The sequence below is a fragment of the Adiantum capillus-veneris genome, chromosome 3 (assembly GCF_014529385.1).
Source record: "Adiantum capillus-veneris isolate H3 chromosome 3, ASM1452938v2, whole genome shotgun sequence".
NCBI lineage: Eukaryota > Viridiplantae > Streptophyta > Polypodiopsida > Polypodiales > Pteridaceae > Adiantum > Adiantum capillus-veneris.
The window spans coordinates 22,782,215-22,800,598 of record NC_140933.1 but is presented as its reverse complement, the minus strand read 5'-3'; the positions used below and the strand labels follow the sequence as shown (position 1 = coordinate 22,800,598).

The window sequence follows — 18,384 nt, the reverse complement described above, 5'->3', positions numbered from 1 at the left end:
TCTCTCTCTCTCTCTCTCTCTCTATATATATATATATATATATATATATATATATATATATGCCTGGAGAAATGTATCGATGCATGCAAGTACTCGTGCATACATACATGTGAGGATGAGTGTGCATGTATTATGTGTGCGTGCAAAATGCATGTGCTATGAAAATACATACCCATTCATGTAATTGAAGCTGAAAGGTTACACATGGTGCAAAAGTTCTTCCAAAAAGCACTCATGACAACTACGAAGTGAAATCCATTGGAAAGATTTCGTTGTTAGAAAGTTCTTATAAACAAGGGAGTCTAACCCCACTAGCAGTCTTATAACGCAAAAGCGTCACAGACCATACGAACAGATATCTCACCAAGGGCATTGCATTGCATGCCGCCAAGGACAGGAATGTGACATCCTTGACTCGTGCCTTTTACAATGAGGACTGCTCATAAGTCAATCACAAGGTCACTCGGAATACAAGCTTCTAAATCTCCTTAGTCCACCCCATGGTGTCAGCTGCCTTGCCCATCTGTATGCTTGTCAAAGCGGCGTAAAGCTCTTGAGACACTTTACCCACACCTTTATTTGCATATTCTAACCTGCAACAAAAGAGAGAGCACTTGAACGCATCAGATATATTTCTATAATCAATGAGTCAAGACATCCTTAATCATTCCACCTCTCGGTCAGTAGCTCGGATTGACACAAAATAAAAAATGAACAGGAGACAGTTCTACAATATGCTGCGAGTCTCGAGTCTTGGCATGTGTTCTGAGCTATCGCATTTCGTTTCAAGTTGCACACATTGCAAATTGTATGGATATCCCCAAAGATCAAGCTATCCATTTGTAAAGCATTAAAATTTTCAGAAAAATAACTCTATGAACTCAACATGTACTTTCCCTTCAGGCCAGAAACATCTTCACTTACTAGCCATAAGAAGAAAAACTCCAAGATTAGCGTTGGGACAGACCTGTCACCCTCAAGGACGATGCTCCCAACTGGGGAGATGACCACTGCAGTTCCTGTACAGAATACTTCATCTGCGCTCCGTAGTTCGTCAACACTTACTGGCCGTTCTTCCACCTTGAATTTGAAAACACCTCTGGTTAGAACAAAACACAAATTTGTACTGTTGAATCATGGCACAAGGAAAAACTCCGTGACACCTACACAACAATCAAATAGGAAATACAAACTTACGACACTCACCTCATAACCACGACTTTTGGCAAGTTCTATGACACTCTTCCGTGTGATTCCAGGAAGTATGGTTCCTTTCAATTGTGGAGTCGCCAATTTATTTCCCTACAAACATGGAGAAACTGGATGGAGAAACTGAACTGAAAAACAAAGACTGTCACCAATACAGGCTTGGTAAGTTTAGGAACCTCCCTGAATACAAGCAGCTTAACTAGAAAAGCAATAATCTCCTAAAGCCATAGTGAAACGCAACAGCCAGGCATAACCGACTTAAAAGTTGCTCTCTCATAATATAAGTGCTAGAGAGAGAAGTTAACACCATTTTAAATAGGAAAGATAGCCATCTTTGCTATGTCCTCAGACACCAGAGAGAAAATCAGCAGGTTCTACACAAAGCATCTTCCAGGAGAGAGAAAACAGTCTAGAGAATCTAGAGTGTGTCAACGTGTCGCATGGGAGGATTCTGACGTTCACCAAGAGTTTTGCACAACCACCCTTCTAGAAATAAGACAGTATTTGAATGGTTTGGCAAACGGACGCAGTGTACTGTAATTTATTTATGGTTGGTTGACGCATAGAGCAATATCTACCGTTGGATTGTTTCTCAAGATCTAAAGGATGATGTCAAATCCACATGGATAAAGGCTATCTTATTAATAAGAGAGACACCTCTATTTATACTCTCTTTATTTTTGTAACTCTTTTGAAACTAATATATATGCTCACGTGGATTCATTGAGGGACCAATGTTGGGGGAGTAGCCTCAACTGCTATGAACAGCTATTGTTCCAAAAGGAACTAGTCCAAAATCCATCGCCAAGAAGGCTGCTCCGCAATTCCCGAGCCCGTCCGTACAATCATGCCACGTCAACATCCATCCACGTTTTCAAGGATTTCCGTACGACAGTGCCATCAGCATGTTACGCAAATTTGAGTGTTATTTTTCTTTTAGGCTTTAGGTCCCTTAGCCATACTCTACAAGTTTGTCAGAGTTCGGATTTTGAAGTCCTAACCCCCTATGTCTTCAATGAACGCCACATCACTAATTTGTGGCATACCCCCCTCTTGAAAGAAGAGTAATCATCCACAATCAGACCTGCAAAACTCGATCCAATTCATCAGCAAACATTGTCTCTATGCATACATGACAATGCCCATCCATACCAAACAACATATTCTCTAGCATGCATTACATCATAAAGTTCCACAATCCAAGGGACAATCCAAGGGTCATCCAATCACCTCATCGCGCATCGGAGGTCTTGATATTCTGGTGTAGCAAAGTTGGCCATTACACCTAAACCATGCTGACCTTTAAAGGGGTCTCTTGATGCACTACAATGGCATACCCAAGTAATCTTACCCAACTTGAAGTGTTGATGCACAAGATTCATATGCTTCACAAATCACGATGCAACACAGATTACAGATGCAATCACAAGACATCAAGACAAACTCCCCCATGAATACTCCCTCCTAGAACCAAATCACAGGCCATCAACCAAACGCTCCCAAACCACAGTCTGCACCTCTGGAAGGTTTCCATTTGCATCTAAACGCCCCCCAAATCGCAACCTACATCGTCTAGAGGCCATATGCAGCTAGATGCTCCCCAAACCGCAGCCTTAAAACCTAACACAAGGAGAAGAAGAAGAAGACCTACCAACTTACTAAAGACCAGTTAAGTGCCCTAAAAGACAAAGAGGTAAAAAAATCATCCAAACCCTGCACAACTTACAAGAACCGGTCGAGGGCTAAAAACACTAAACAAAAGCCCAACTGTGACGAGTTTTAGGGTTAAGGTTTCTGTCGTCGAGGTCCTATATGCATCAAATCAATGCGTTCATTTGGCTTGTCCTAGCTAGACTCACTTCCCTAGGAAGGTGGTCCATGCCAATCTCTTCGTCATAGCGGGAATCCTCTGTGACGTGATCAATTCTCTGAATGTGAAATTTGCATCTAGGAACCTCTTTGTGACCTTCGCGTCTTGGACTAACTTGACTAAGCCTTGCAAGAACGGGCCGAGAGGCCTAAAGCCTAGAAAAGAAAGAAGGTACAAAAGAAATCCCAACTTAGAAAGTCATGTCGAGTGGCCCACAAAGTAAAGGGTTAAGAAATGAAAGATCCTAACCCCTTACCAACTTAAAGCAATTGCCGAGGGGGCCCAACTGATCAATAAAGCGCGCGCACGCAGATAATCCAAATCACGTAGAGCGTGACGGTGTGGCAAGCTATACAACGAGTCTTGCTTTTTGCACTGACATCACACGTGGCCACCGTCACCAGGACGGGATGTTGCCATTACACCTGTCATAGGCAAATTTCGGTTGCCTGCATTGTCAACGGTATGTAGGGCACGAGGACTTTTACATCATGCCTTTGGAAGAATGTGACATACTCTTGGGAATTCCCAGGTACCATAAGAACGGCGTGATGGTCGACTACAAGGCTAAGAAGGCAACATCAAAGAACATATTATTCTTGATGTAAGATTGAAAGGTGAGTCCATCTCCCTTATATCCGCTTCGACCGACTTAAAATTAATGAAATCCATTTTTTTCGTTTACTCAATCTACTTCATAAAACGTCAAACATGTCCGCCCTAAAGGGTTTGCCCAAAGAGTTACCTCCACTGCGACTTGACGATCACACCATTGATTTGAATCCCAGCAACACGCCACCGAACCGACCACCTTACAGAGTAAGTAGAGCTCAAAACAAGGAAATTATGAACCAAGTGAAAGAGCTTCTCGAAAAGGATCTAATTCAGTCCAATACATTACCTTATTGTTTGTTAATGTTGTTGGTTTAATTAAAAAAAAGATGGATCTTGGAGAATGTGTATTGACTACAAAGCTCTCAACAAAATCATCATCAAGAGTAGGTTTTTAATACCCAGGGTCGATGATATACTCGATAGGTTACAGTGTTCTACATGCTCTAGCAGAATTGACCTAAAAACTGACTATCATCAGATCAGGATCGCTCCTAGAGATGTATACAAGACCGCGTGCAAGATGTCCTTTGGATTGTACGAGTATTTTTGTCACGTGACACATCCCAACCCTATGTGTCCGTGGACAAGCTACACCACAGCAGGGTTCAATCAGTCCGATCAAGTTAGATTAGCAGTGATCTGGCACTTTTGTGAGTCTATTCGTAGACAATGCATGCCCAATCACATAGCATAGATGCATATCCTCCGGTTGCACACAGCATGATCATCGGAATTCCCATCAGAATCCATTAGCATCAGTTAGGGGAATTTTCCAGTGCATTTAGCCTATTTTCCTATTTATTGGGATTTTCACTTATTATTTTTAAGTGACTTTCCAACAAAAGTAGGTAGGGCAATTTTGCCAAGTTAATATATAAGCAAACCAAAGTTCACACTTTCTGGCAAAAGAGCCAACAGGAGCTTCCCGCTCAACAGGCAACTTCTCAACAGTACCCCCCGCAGCACCATCGCCAGCAGATCCCGCTTCCATCCTTGGCATTTTTACCAGATCCAGCCATCGCCATTGGAGTACCCTCTTCTGGCGTTAGCCCTTGCAGATCAGCCCATCCCCGGTGTTTTCCCGCGACAGAACCATACCAATCCCTAGCGTTTGAACCTCAGCATCAGCCCAGCCCCTTAGCGTTTTTGCTAAGGCCAGCACGGCTGAATTTCCCAGCGTTTTCAGCATTATGCTAACGCTAGCAGAACAGTAAGTCCAGCATACCAACGTTTTTGTTTTCCAACTACAGATCTGCCCAGTGTTTTGGATCAGCAGCCCAGCGTTTTTGACCTGCAATTTCAGCGGTAAGAAAACGCAGTTTTCAGCCTATGCACAGTAGCCAATCACCCCCCAAGGAGGTTGCAGATGGTTCCCCATTTTCAGCCATAAAAACACAGCCTAAAACAGACATTTTCAGCCCTAAAACAGTCCAAGAATTTCAGCCTAAGAAGATCACAGATTCAGCCATCCAATCGTCGTCGTCGTCACCGTCATCGTCATCGGCATAGTCCAATAGCATCAGTCCTTTGCAATCGCATTGTACTCTTTCGTGCAATCAAGTAGACCACTCTCACCGACGAGAGTGGGGCCTTCGGAGGAGGGTTTTACAACCTCTCGGTGTCCTAACTTTCTCTCTCCTTCTCTCAGTCTCATTCACTTGCACGCACTAGATCCACTCACTTTGTTCGTGATCACCGCACTCTCTATAAGACGGAAAGCTCTCTCTTTCCCTAAGAACTAAAAGGAACCTTGAGCAGTAAAGATCACTAATCTTGAGAAAATACAACATTCATTCCGCTGCACCTTACATTGGTATCAGAGCTTTGGAAGTGTTCTGCATTACTCAAGGAAAGAACCACAAGAATTTTTTTTGCTTGTTGCGGTCAAACGAACCCAAGTTTACTTGGGCATGGCGATTCCTAATCGTGTTTTGTTGAAGAGTGACAGGAATCCCAAGAAAGAAGGGCTTGTCCAGCCTCCCCTTGTGTCTCTTGTTTACTTGGCGATTCCTAATCGTGTTTTGTTGAAGAGTGACAGGAATCCCAAGAAAGAAGGGCTTGTCCAGCCTCCCCTTGTGTCTCTTTTCACTCATTGAGAGCGGTCCGTGCACTTAACGGCCGGCCAATCGACCTGATGTGGGAAAAAGCAACCTTGGTGTGAGCGCAAGGCTGCCAAGGGGTGCGCCCGCAGAAAGGAGTAGAACTCGGGTGAAGAGAAGATCCTTCTCCAACGCGATTTGCAAGCGAAAGAAAAAAGCAAGAACCCCAGAACCTCAAGAACCCTAGATTCTCACGAATCAAGGACCTCAAGAACCTCAAGACCCTCAAGAACCCAAGTTCCTCGCGAACTTCAGAACCCAAGATTATAGTGCATGATCGTCACCCAAAGCGGAATGGATACTTCGCATACAGGTGATGAGCATGAGAGAGGCAGCAAAGATTTTTCCCCACCATGAGACTTTTTCGACCCTCCCCCTTCGCCATCTACGCCACGAGTTGCACTCACTTCTATGGAGATGATGGTCAAATCGATGTTGGACATGATGGCACAACAACAAGAAACGAATCGAGTTGCATTGGCACAACTCGCAAGCAAAGCAGAAGCACAAGAAGCCAAGGACCACGAGCGCAATGAAAATCGCCTTGCTCAAGAACGTGAGCCCATTGCTCTTGCCGCAAAACAAGAAGACAATCGACTTGTTTTTTAGCGCGAGCGCGATGAACGAGAGGCTAAAAGGGAGATTCGTCATCAAGAATTTATTTCCCACATCCTAGCCTAGAAGACTGAACCACCCAAAGATCATGGGAGTTCGTCAAGTGGCGCAAGCCACGACGCGGATTCCAACCATCCAGTCACAGAAACGTTGACTTTCAATAAGTATGACGGTAAGATGGATGCTACAGTTATTCATTCTTGGTTGCATCAATTTAATGCTTATTTTGCGACAACTAAGAGGACAGAGAATAGCAAAGTTTTGACGGCAGCTATGTACCTTGCCGGTGATGCCATCAATTGGTACCACGCATGGCAAGAGGCACAGCTAGCCGCGCACCTAGAGGCAGCCGACGATTTCACACCCCTCTCTTTTAGTTGGGCTGATTTCCAAGACAAGCTCAAGGCGTGGTTTATGCCACCTCAGTACCTTGCACGATTGAAGGACGATTGGCGAGCTCTCAAGCAAAATGGTATGCCTGTCTTTTTCTAATCGTGTTTTGCAACTAGGTGCCCAATTACGCATGTCGGATGATGAGCGCAAAGAGGCTTTTCTCTTTGGATTGGACGAGTACATCCAGTACGATGTCGAGGTATTCGATCCAATCGATCTCAACAAGGCGGTAGCGATTGCTCTCGCGCAGGAGATGAAGCACAACAAGGGAAAGCCTAAGGAGAACAAGACTTCCACAAGTACCTCGCAGACTCCTCAGAACGGTAAGGACGGTAAGAATGGTAAGAATGATAACTCTTCTAACCAATCTACCAACAGTCTCTCATCAAAGAATTCTTCCAATGAATCTAAGGGTAAGGCTAACAAAACTGCTAAACCTAAGCTTACTCCAGATGAAAAGGTAGCACAAGGAATTGTAGGAGGTTACATCACTTCGGAAGAACAAAGCACTTATTCTAAGAAAGGTTGTTGTTTTCATTGTCACATTAAGGGTCACATAAAAAGAACATATCCTAAGCTTGAATCGAATGAATCTAGAGAACCCACATCACCCACTACATCTGTCAATACAATGAATGAACATGATTGTGCCCACAGTTTCTCAGAACCCTCCTATTGATGATTCTCTCATTAAATGTTATGGTCGTACGTCGGGGCACCGTTTTGTCATATTGTTTGACCCAGGTAGTATGCATGATGTGATCAGTTCCTCTCTTGTTGAGAGAGCCCGCCTCGAAGTTAGTCCGAGATCTCCTATCGAGGTCTCTGGCTTTCGTCCTGGTATGGACGCTCTCATCACCGAGGAATGCCTTGATGTGTTATTTGCAATTAAACAGACTGCCTTCACTAGAAGATTTGTTGTTTCTCCTCTCTCAGGATGTGATATGATTTTGGGCATTCGATGGTTTCGTGATAATAAGGCTCTCAAGGATTTTTTGACTAACACTATAACTCTCAATGCCAAAAGTGATTCTCCTATTGTCATTCATGGAGAGGACATTCCTCATTCTCCATCTCTCATTGCTAATATGCAGGACAAGATTGAAAGGATTCGGGATAAGGAGATTCTCTCAGTCTCTCTTTCTCCATAGCATGACACACAAGATTTGCATGGTTGTGTGAAGCATGATGATGATTTGATTGACCATGATTTGCATGATGATTTAGATGAAAAGGACAAGCATGATGAATTGCATGAAGAAGATGTGATTGTTCACAAGGATGATGTGTTAGTAGATGCTTTTTCTAGCGAAGCTAACCTCATTGTAGATTCGATCAATCACCAAGAATCGATCTTGGCTTTCGAGTCGAGGTCCACAGATCCCCCACAAGAAGATTCGATAGATTCCGAAGAAGCGATCTTGGCTCTCGAGCCCTGGTCCAAAGAACCGTCACAGGAAGTATTGTGTGTTCGCATGATTGATATGCATGCATTGTTCAAGTGTTTCATTCGTGAAGGTTTCCTGTATTTTAGTCAGCATCCTTATGTGATCCCTTTTCCTAGGCATGACATATTGTATGTTGAGCACGTTTCTCTCATGGATGAGCACCAATGTATGCGGATTGTTCATGAAAAGCTGAAAAGTTTGTATGTCAGGAAGTCACATTCCATGTTTCTTCCGTGGCATGACACAGTTTCCGAAAGAGAACATGCTAGTGTGAGCACCAAGCATGGGCATTTCCATTGTGAATTGCCACAGTTGATTGATTTCGATCACACAGAAAAGATTCGAGCGCATTGTTTGCATGTGTTTGATGAACAGGTTGTCACTCCGTCTCTATGTTCATCTACATTGCATACACAATCTTTAGAGAAGACAAGATTTTTTTCCTTCACTTTACATGGAATGGGTTTGTTCATGGTTTTGTGTTGGAGATGGTTTCAAGAATTTTCAGCCATGGAGATTCTTGAAGACGGAAGAAGCAGGACTCTAGACGAAGTTGAAGCATCGAAGGAGCCACAGAAGACTTTGAGTCGCTTTCGGCGCGGCCCAAAGACGCAAGCGTTGCAGACCTTTATGAAGTTCAAGTACCGCTCGACCCACACAGCAGAATGGGTCGGCGAAGAGTCTCTTCCAGGATTCCGGATGTTGTTGGCGATCTCCCTCAACGCCATACAGTTTGGTACCAGTACCTCACTTTGAAAAGGAGGGGATGTTACGTGACACATCCCAACCCTATGTGTCCGTGGACAAGCTACACCACAGCAGGGTTCAGTCAGTCCGATCAAGTTAGATTAGCAGTGATCTGGCACTTTTGTGAGTCTATTCGTAAACCGTGCATGCCCAGTCACATAGCATAGATGCATATCCTCCGGTTGCACACAGCATGATCATCGGAATTCCCATCAGAATCCATTAGCATCAGTTAGGGAAATTTTCCAGTGCATTTAGCCTATTTTCCTATTTATTGGGATTTTCACTTATTATTTTTAAGTGACTTTCCAACAAAAGTAGGTAGGGCAATTTTGCCAAGTTAATATATAAGCAAACCAAAGTTCACACTTTCTGGCAAAAGAGCCAACAGGAGCTTCCCGCTCAACAAGCAACTTCTCAACAGTACCCCCCGCAACACCATCGCCAGCAGATCCCACTTCCATCCTTGGCATTTTTACCAGATCCAGCCATCGCCATTGGAGTACCCTCTTCTGGCGTTAGCCCTTGCAGATCAGCCCATCCCCGGTGTTTTCCCGCGACAGAACCATACCAATCCCTAGCGTTTGAACCTCAGCATCAGCCCAACCCCTTAGCGTTTTTGCTAAGGCCAGCACGGCTGAATTTCCCAGAGTTTTCAGCATTATGCTAACGCTAGCAGAACAGTAAGTCCAGCATACCAGCGTTTTTGTTTTCCAACTATAGATCTGCCCAGCGTTTTTGACCTGCAATTTCAGCGGTAAGAAAACGCAGTTTTCAGCCTATGCACAGTAGCCAATCACCCCCCAAGGAGGTTGCAGATGGTTCCCCATTTTCAGCCATAAAAACACAGCCTAAAACAGACATTTTCAGCCCTAAAACAGTCCAAGAATTTCAGCCTAAGAAGATCACAGATTCAGCCATCCAGTCGTCGTCGTCGTCACCGTCATCGTCATCGGCATAGTCCAATAGCATCAGTCCTTTGCAATCGCATTGTACTCTTTTGTGCAATCAAGTAGACCACTCTCGCCGACGAGAGTGGGGCCTTCGGAGGAGGGTTTTACAACCTCTCCGTGTCCTAACTTTCTCTCTCCTTCTCTCAGTCTCATTCACTTGCACGCACTAGATCCACTCACTTTGTTCGTGATCACCGCACTCTCTATAAGACGGAAAGCTCTCTCTTTCCCTAAGAACTAAAAGGAACCTTGAGCAGTAAAGATTACTAATCTTGAGAAAATACAACATTCATTCCGCTGCACCTTACAATTTGGTGATGTCGTTTGGTCTCACAAATGCTCCTCTAACCTTCAATAGGATGATGGACAGCATTTTTTGAGAGTACCGACATTTGTGGGTATCTTTTTCAGCGACATCATCGTATTCTCTAAGAGTGAAGCAGAGCACAGACGCCATCTCTTATGGGTTTTTCAAGCGTTACAACATAGGTTGGTGGTTAATGGGAAAAAGAGAAAGTTTTGGTTGCTACAAATACACTTTTTGGGACACATTGTCTCTTCAAAGGGTGTAAAGATGGACTTTGACCAAGGTTGAAACTATTAGAGACTGGCCAAAATTGAAGAATGTACGTGATGTTTGCAGCTTTTTCGGCTTATGTTCGTATTACAGGCGGTTCATTCGGAAGTTTGCAAAAATTGTTTCTCCGTTGCACATTTTGACTCAGAAAGGGGTTCCTTTTACTTGGGGACCATTAGAGACTACAACAATCAAGACTCTAGAGGAAAAGTTGACAACTGGTCTAGTATTGATTCTACCAGTTCTAGCTTATGAGAGTATAATGTTCTTGCAACTAGAGTAGGTGGCATAGATTTACGACAAGGAGCTATTGGCAAACATCCATGCTCTTACTCAGTGGTGCCATTTTCTACTAGAAGCAAAATTTACATTGTTCACCGATCACCAAAGTTTGCGATACTTCTTGTCCCAGAAGCAACTTTCAAAAGTAGACGAAATGAGCAAACATTTTGACGCAATTTCATTTTCAGATCGTCCATGTTAAGGGAAAGAAGAACTTGTTGACAAAAGCCACAGATATCGGCTATCCCGGTGATCCACCATCGAAACTTCACGGATACGATTGATCAGTACGCCACAGATCCGGATTTTGCAAACATCTTCGAACAGTTGCAGATTGGGAGACAGTTGCAGGCTATGCTCTAGAAGAAGGTTATTTAATGCGGAAGACAATGTTGTGTGTTACTCAAAGGTTGAGGAACAAGGTGAAGATAGAGTGCCATATTCCACCTTTTTCTAGGCATTGCAGCATTGACACCACCTTGAAAGGTGTGGAGAATTATTTCTATTGGCCAAGGCTCAAAATGGATGTGGACCACTTTGTTTGCAGTTGTTTGGTCTCTCAAAAAGTCAAGTTTGATCGGCATAAGACACTTGGTCTCCTACAACCTTTACCCATTCCTAGACGACCTTGGGAGTTTGTGATGCTTTGTGTTGCCCAGTTTTAGATTGGCCCATTGAGGTGCCAAAAGCAATGGACTTCAAATTTTATTTTCCCAATGGCATTGGCCAGTCATTGACCGATTCAGTAAACAAGCCCACTTTATTCCGGTAAAGAAAACAATTAATGCCAACCATTTGGCTAAGTTGTTTGTCTCGCAGATTTTCAAATTTACATGGTATGTCTGAATCTATGGTTCCAGATAGACATCCCCATTTCATGAGTTTGTTTTGGAGGGCAATCTGTGAGAATATAGGCACAAGACTTAAATTCTCATCCTTGTTTCATCCACAGACAGCAGGGCAGTCGGCGATAGCCAATTCAATGGTCTTAGACTTGTTAAGGTCATGCATCTTTGATCAAAAAAGAAATTTTTCCCTTGGTGGAGTTTGCTTACAAAAACACAGTTCATACCTCTATAGGGAAGCCACCATTTGAGATTATCTAGGGTGTCAAGAAGGTTCCACTCATTCTGAGAACCCAAGATAAGATTTTTGAAGCAGATCAATAAACACAAGATCTGGACACTGCTTTCGCCAAGGTATGGGAGGCTTTGGAGAAGTGACAAGTCTCAAGCACGGCATAAGAAGGCAACAAATAAGCATCGACATGACTTGCAGTTGAAGGAAGAAGAAGTTACTTGGTAGTTTCATGAGACATCATACAAAGGATTTGCCATGGTTTGTAAACATTCAAAAGAACATATCCATCTTCATCTCCCATTCGGAGTTGCTCTCGCCAATCTTCTCGCGTAGGGGTAGCATAGGCTGGCCAGTAGTCTTCGTGGGCATCAATGTTTGTATATCCAGCCATTTGCTCCATGAGCATCCATCCGGTTTGCAGTTTTCACACCATCTAAGTTCGGGTAGCAAAGGTTGGTCGGTAACCAACAAGGGCATCATCAATAGAGGAGGCAGTACATTTGTTTGCGAGTGAATGTATCATCACCCTCCATGGTCTTTTGGATATTCCCACATTACCAAGGGGACTCTCTCTCTCAAAAGTAGTCGTGGAGGACATCATCAAGAAGGCCATTCATTCGAGACCATCTAATGACTTGCATGGAGTTCAGTACCCATTACTCACCATGTCACGTGCACATGACTCTATGTGCCACGTGGTCATGCTTCATTGACTTCCAATGTAACGTGACACATCCAACCCTATGTGTCCGTGGACAAGCTATAGCATGACCAGGGTTCAGTTCAGTCAAGTCAATCTAGAATAGGAAGTGATCTGGCACTTTTGTGAGTCCGTTCGCAGACCGTGCATGTCCAGACACTTGATTTAGATGCATATCCTCTGGTTGCACACAACATGATCATCAGATTTCCATATACCATCATGAGCATTTTTACAATGCATAGCCCTATTTTCCCTATTTTTGACATTTTTCACTTATTATTTTTAAGCGACTTTTGTTGGGAACTAGATAGGGAAATTTCAGTAAGTGACTATATAAGAAAAACCTAGCGCTAGCAATTGAGGCGGAAGAGGCAGCAGGAGCTCCGGTTCAACAGGCACCTTCTCAACAGGACCCCCCAAGACCAACCTAGCGTTTTTGCCCAACAACAGAGCCTAGCGTTTTCATTCCAAGATCAGCCTTGGCGTTTTTGCATTGCAGAGCAGCCTCAACGACCACAAGACACAGCAGATCAGAGCCCTAGCGATAGCAGATCCCCCAGCGACAACAGATCAGCCCTAGCGTTAGCAGTTTCCTCCGCAAGACAGATTTCAGCCCCTAGCGTTTTTTGTTTGCAGATCAACCTCACCGTTTTTGCAGATCTTCGCAGCAGAATCAGCCCATAGACCAGCGTTTTCAGTTTTCAGCAGTTAGGACCCGCAGAGGAAGTCCCAAACCTCGCAGATCCTCGCCGAACAGTCAAATCCCGTGAAGTTTGCAGATTCAGCCCGGAAAACGCAGATTTCAGCATCTGCGTTTTCAGCGCGTCGTCGTCATACCGTCGTCATCGACATCGTCACCGACATCGAGTCAGAATTCAGCAGATGAAGATTTGCAGATTTCAGCCATTAGCGTTTTCAGATTTCAGCCGGTCTCGTCGTCGTCGTCGACGTCGTCGGCAAGTCCAAGCATTGTAGAGATTTGTGCAATCATAAGTAGACCGCTCTCGCCATAGAGAGTGGCGCCTTCGAAGGAGGGTTTGACAACATTCTGGTGTCGTATTCTTCTTTCTCTCTCTCTCAATCTCAGCACCTTCACGCACAGTGTCTATTCTCTTTGTTTGTGATCACTTGCACTCTCTCATTAAGGAAACGGAAGGCTCTCCCTTCCGTAGGTAAAAAGAACCCTTGAGCACAATTCGGAGCACTCATCTTGAGCAAAGTTCAACATTCACTTCCGAGCACCTTACATCCAAAGCCAATTCTGTACCTATCCCTAAATAGGAGTGTCTACAATCCTAGTGTCAGGTGCAACGGCAGTGTTTATGGATTTAGCTTGAATCTAGTACTCCGCACAAACACAAGGGACACTTTACTTCACTTGAAAGAATTGAACTGAACTAAAAAAAAGAGACACAAGAGAGAGAAAAGAAACGACACCGAATGTCGGGTCCCAACCCTCAAGGGCCCCCTTGCTCTGTTGCCAGAGCAAGTACTTTCTTTATTCTTGTACAAATGCTCATACAATCACTGGATGCTGAGATGTTGATGCTAATGGGTACTAATGTTGTGGTACTTGATGACGACAATGATGATGTCTGTGAGAGTGCGTGTGCAGAAGCGTGAGAGAGAGAGAGAGAGAGAGAGAGAGAGAGAGAGAGAGAGAGATATGGTGAAGAGGGGGCGATCAACTTCCCCATGACTACCATGAGGAGAAGACCCAGTCTATACAATCAGATGTGTGTGGAAGTGGGTACCTCCCTGGCCCCATAAATAGGTGCCCAAGGGGAGGTAGGGCAAGGACCCAACAAAAAAATGATATATGGAAACATATGTGGGCACCCGGACAAAAGTGGACGCCCGGCCCCAAACTCGGGCAGCCGGACCAGGTACAACCTAGACTATGGGTGGCCAGCCCGAAGACATACTAGTTGTACAACTATGCCCTAGACCTATGAAACAGCAGAGTGGCGTAAGTCTAACACCCCCTCTCAGTATCTGATGTTGAACAAACCGCATAAAGCCGAAGATGTGAGGCAAATGATGAAGATGTCTGCTGCAATGTCCGCAGCAGTCTGGGATGTCCCAACCGCCAAGAGATCTCCATGGTAAAGTGCCGTCATGAGCAGTGTAGCAAACTGCTGTACTCCGTCGATACAAGGTGAAGATATTGCGTAAAGGTCCCGAACTGAGTGTGAAAACAACTCCTTGTCGTGAGAGAAGTGCCGATAGACCTACAAGTGTCCTGCCCAATAGGATATGTGGTGTCTATAGTCAAACCGTCTGGAGAAAATGGAAAAGCCTAGGAACCATCATGAGAATGACTGGAAGCCTGTCAATGCATGAACCTGTAACCCAGAGTGACCAATTGGCTGAGCTATGTAAAACTCCAAGAAGGCCAGATGTAGTAATTTGCGCCATAAACTCCCTCCCAATCAACGAAAGCCTAAGCAGTCTGCACTGTAGAAGCTACCGTAAGCTGCAGAAGTAATCGGTAGACCGCACGGACCACCACCGGATGGTGTCCTGTCAGTAGGTAGGATAATCCAAGATGAGGGGAAAGCCAGACTCAAGATTTGCGTTGTGAAGGGCCATTGAGAAGAGGTGTGGTTAGACCAAGTTGTCTGCACCGTAATCATCCTGTATGAAGAAGGGAAGCCAGACTGAGCAGTATGTGCTGTGGATAACCTCTAAAAAGAGGAAAGGCCAAACTAGTGTGTTTGCGCCGTCTTGTCTGTATCTCCTGCCTCCAATCCTCCAATGTCAATCAAAACAAAATCCGCGCCAACAACGCCACCAAACCGCATCTCTGTGTGGCTCTCAATGTGAATGAGCTGGGAGTGGCCTACTGCCCAGGTGGGGGGATGAGTTTGTTATGAGGTTACCGAGGCTGAGTGTAAGCAACTCTGAAGGTAGCAATCCATATGATCAGGAGTGTAGAAGAGTAACTGCACTACTATCCAAGCCAAGCTCCAAGTGACTCCGGATATAGTCGCAGTGTCGGGGAATTTGTATTCGAAAGGTGAGCCAGGATGGCACAGGGCCCCTGGCTGTGAGAGGTGCGAGGGAAAGAGTTGCAACAGACACAATTAATGAGGACAGAGCTTAAAACAGACAGTTTGAAACTTGATATCTCAAATCGAATACTTAACAGTATCCCTGTTTAATCACATGTTAATGGAAAGAAGACTTTGCAAGAACTGCGCTCGCTGCTGTTGTATCCCCTCCGCTGCGCCCCCCCCTCCCCCCCCCCTATCACTACCCGCTTGCCCTCTCTCTGCCCCCCCCGCCAGCCCTCGCTGCCCCCTTGCTACCTTGCGTGTCCGCGCTGTCGTACTGACACGTACATAGTGGGAACGCATGCTACAAGATCTATCTTGTAGCTTTTTAGACACATAATTATCTTTCCTATAATGTACATATGCATATTTAAGTATAATAATAAGCCTTCTATCTCATCCTATTATTTTTCTCAAGGGTAACCTATCCTTACTTTACCATCAGAAAATACTATGGGAAAAGCATCAATAGCTCAGCCTCTTTAACTTGGGGCAAAAAGCATTGATTCTTTATTCCTACTATTTCATTATCAACTCACACCCTAGCTAGATCTTATATCTAGGGTAAACTCCAATATATATATTCTATGTATTTTTTATACTTTTCTTATATTTCTTTTTAAATAGCTACTAGGAGAAAAATCAAATCCTAGTGGGACACTAGGTGGCATGATTTCAAAGATACACTTATTTTAATACATTATTGCAAGCATGATTACAAAACTTTGTCAAGGAGCAATGTCATGCTTTCATACGGCATGAGGTGTCCTTTGGAATTAAATGAAAGTTTAGGCTAAGGGAACCACGAGAAGACTTTTGCTGCCAGAAATGGACCTTATTTTGATGAATTTTTTACACAAGGTTCCAATCCGAATTTGAAAATGATTTTAAAATGAAAATCGTAGCTAATGAGCTGAAGTTTTTGCCCATATTTTTACTTTTTTATTTGGAGCCACGGTTGAGCAGATATGATCATAATACTGGACCCCAGTCTGCCCACATCATGCGGAGACCACTCATTTCCAACTTTTCCAATTCTTATTCACACGGGCTCCTCTCTTCTTGTGTAAACCCTTGGGAGTTCCCTTCACCTATAAAAGGGAACCTCTTCTTCCTTGAAAAGGAACTCAAGCATTCAAGCCATTGATGAGAGGAATTCTTGAGGAAGTGAGTAGTAATGCCTAATTGTACTTAGCCATTAACATAAGCCTAAGCCTACACTTTCTCCTAGAGGAAGACTAGCCATCCTTGCATGCTATCCTTGGAAGATCAACTCTAATCAAAGAAGGGCGTGGACTTGGCGTATCAATCAAAGTTGAATTCTCCCCTCTTCTTCTCTCTCCATCAATAATGGTGCTGAAGGGTTTGTCAAGTAAGATGTGTTCTACATTGATGTTTTCTTGATTTCTTGTTGTTTTCATTTTTATGACTAATCCAATATATATATATATATAATCTCATCTCCTTAACCAAACCTATCTCTCTCACTCTTAGTAATTCATCCTCTCTACAAATTTTAGGTTCTCCTTGCTACAGGTACATCTCTCCCCGCAGTATCCTTATTGCCTACGGGCAAGAATAGGGCTTGAGAGGGCAAGAATAGGGCTTGAGAGGGAAACTTCTCATCTCTTCACTTCTCTCATATCTACATTTTTCTCATATCTACGTTTCTCACATATTATCCTAGATGAATAACCCACATGATGATCATTTCTATCGCTTTCACTCTGTACGATCTATTAGAATTAACGTATGGATTAGCCGTAAAATACACTTCCAACAACGTATAGTGTTTCTCTTTGGCCCAGAAAGGCTTAATGAAATACTTCTATCACCGGATCCCATCATCCTACCTCTCATAGACTATAACTTTTCTTTTGACGTAAGCGTAGTTATCTTGCTATGAACCAAAAGGATTTGTACACACAATTAATCCCAATCACTAAACAAAATATATATATTATGGTAAGCACAAAACTACAATTCCAAAGAACAATTTGTAGCCTATTTGGTCAGCCAAGATTGAATGCCATTAACTCATCTATTAACCCTTTCATATTACCCATGATACGATATGACCATAGCCTTGATGTTTTCATCTTCGTATTGTTTTGACATTCTCTTTTGTTTTCTTTCTTTGTGTGTGTGAGTGCAAGAGAGAAAGAGTGAGTCTTCTTTGATTGCACTTCTTCCCAAACCCTAGTCTTCATGGTATCTATGGTTTAACTCCTTCATATAGTTTTTGTTGAGTTCTCTCACAAACTCTCACAGCCATAAGCCCGATGCTTTCCTGGCAAGACCGCAAATTTCTCGACATATTTTTGGTGAACCCGACGCGAATCTACTAGGATGAGAGTTTGTGGGTAACCATGGGTGATCATGTTGAGCAACAGGATATGCATTTTGACCTAGCAACAATGCAAATGTTTCAAGCATTTGCAATATTCATGCAACAACATGCTACTAAAAGAAGGGAGATTTCAACAACGAAGGCCATACAAGCGGTCGTCAACAGAATAGATCAGTTCAATGGCAAAGATGTAACCAAGTACTTACGCAAGTATGTGAAGGAGATGGACCTGCATCGCGTGTCAGAGGGTGAGATGATTCAAAGCTTTGAGCTAGTTGTTGCTCCAGAAATTAGGGAGCATGTTAGGGCAATTAAAGATGGGCATGGGAGAAATTGGGAAGAACTCAAAGTAGCTTTAAAGGAGAAATATTTCATGGAGGACTCGGA

At 43.7% G+C, this 18,384-nt stretch overlaps 1 protein-coding gene across 1 annotated transcript in view; it reads right to left on the bottom strand.

Moving 5' to 3' along the window:
- Nucleotides 1–240: 240 nt before the first annotated feature.
- The window catches only part of LOC147460602 (branched-chain-amino-acid aminotransferase 5, chloroplastic-like), a 42,297-nt gene continuing 24,153 nt past the window's right edge, over nt 241–18,384 (bottom strand). The window contains exons 8-10 of the mRNA XM_086508078.1: nt 1,207–1,302; nt 968–1,080; nt 241–593 (exon numbers count right to left, since the gene is read on the bottom strand). Coding sequence (XP_086364204.1) covers nt 479–593; nt 968–1,080; nt 1,207–1,302 — 324 coding nt within the window. The 3' untranslated portion in view covers nt 241–478. The remainder of the gene's footprint in view (nt 594–967; nt 1,081–1,206; nt 1,303–18,384) is intronic.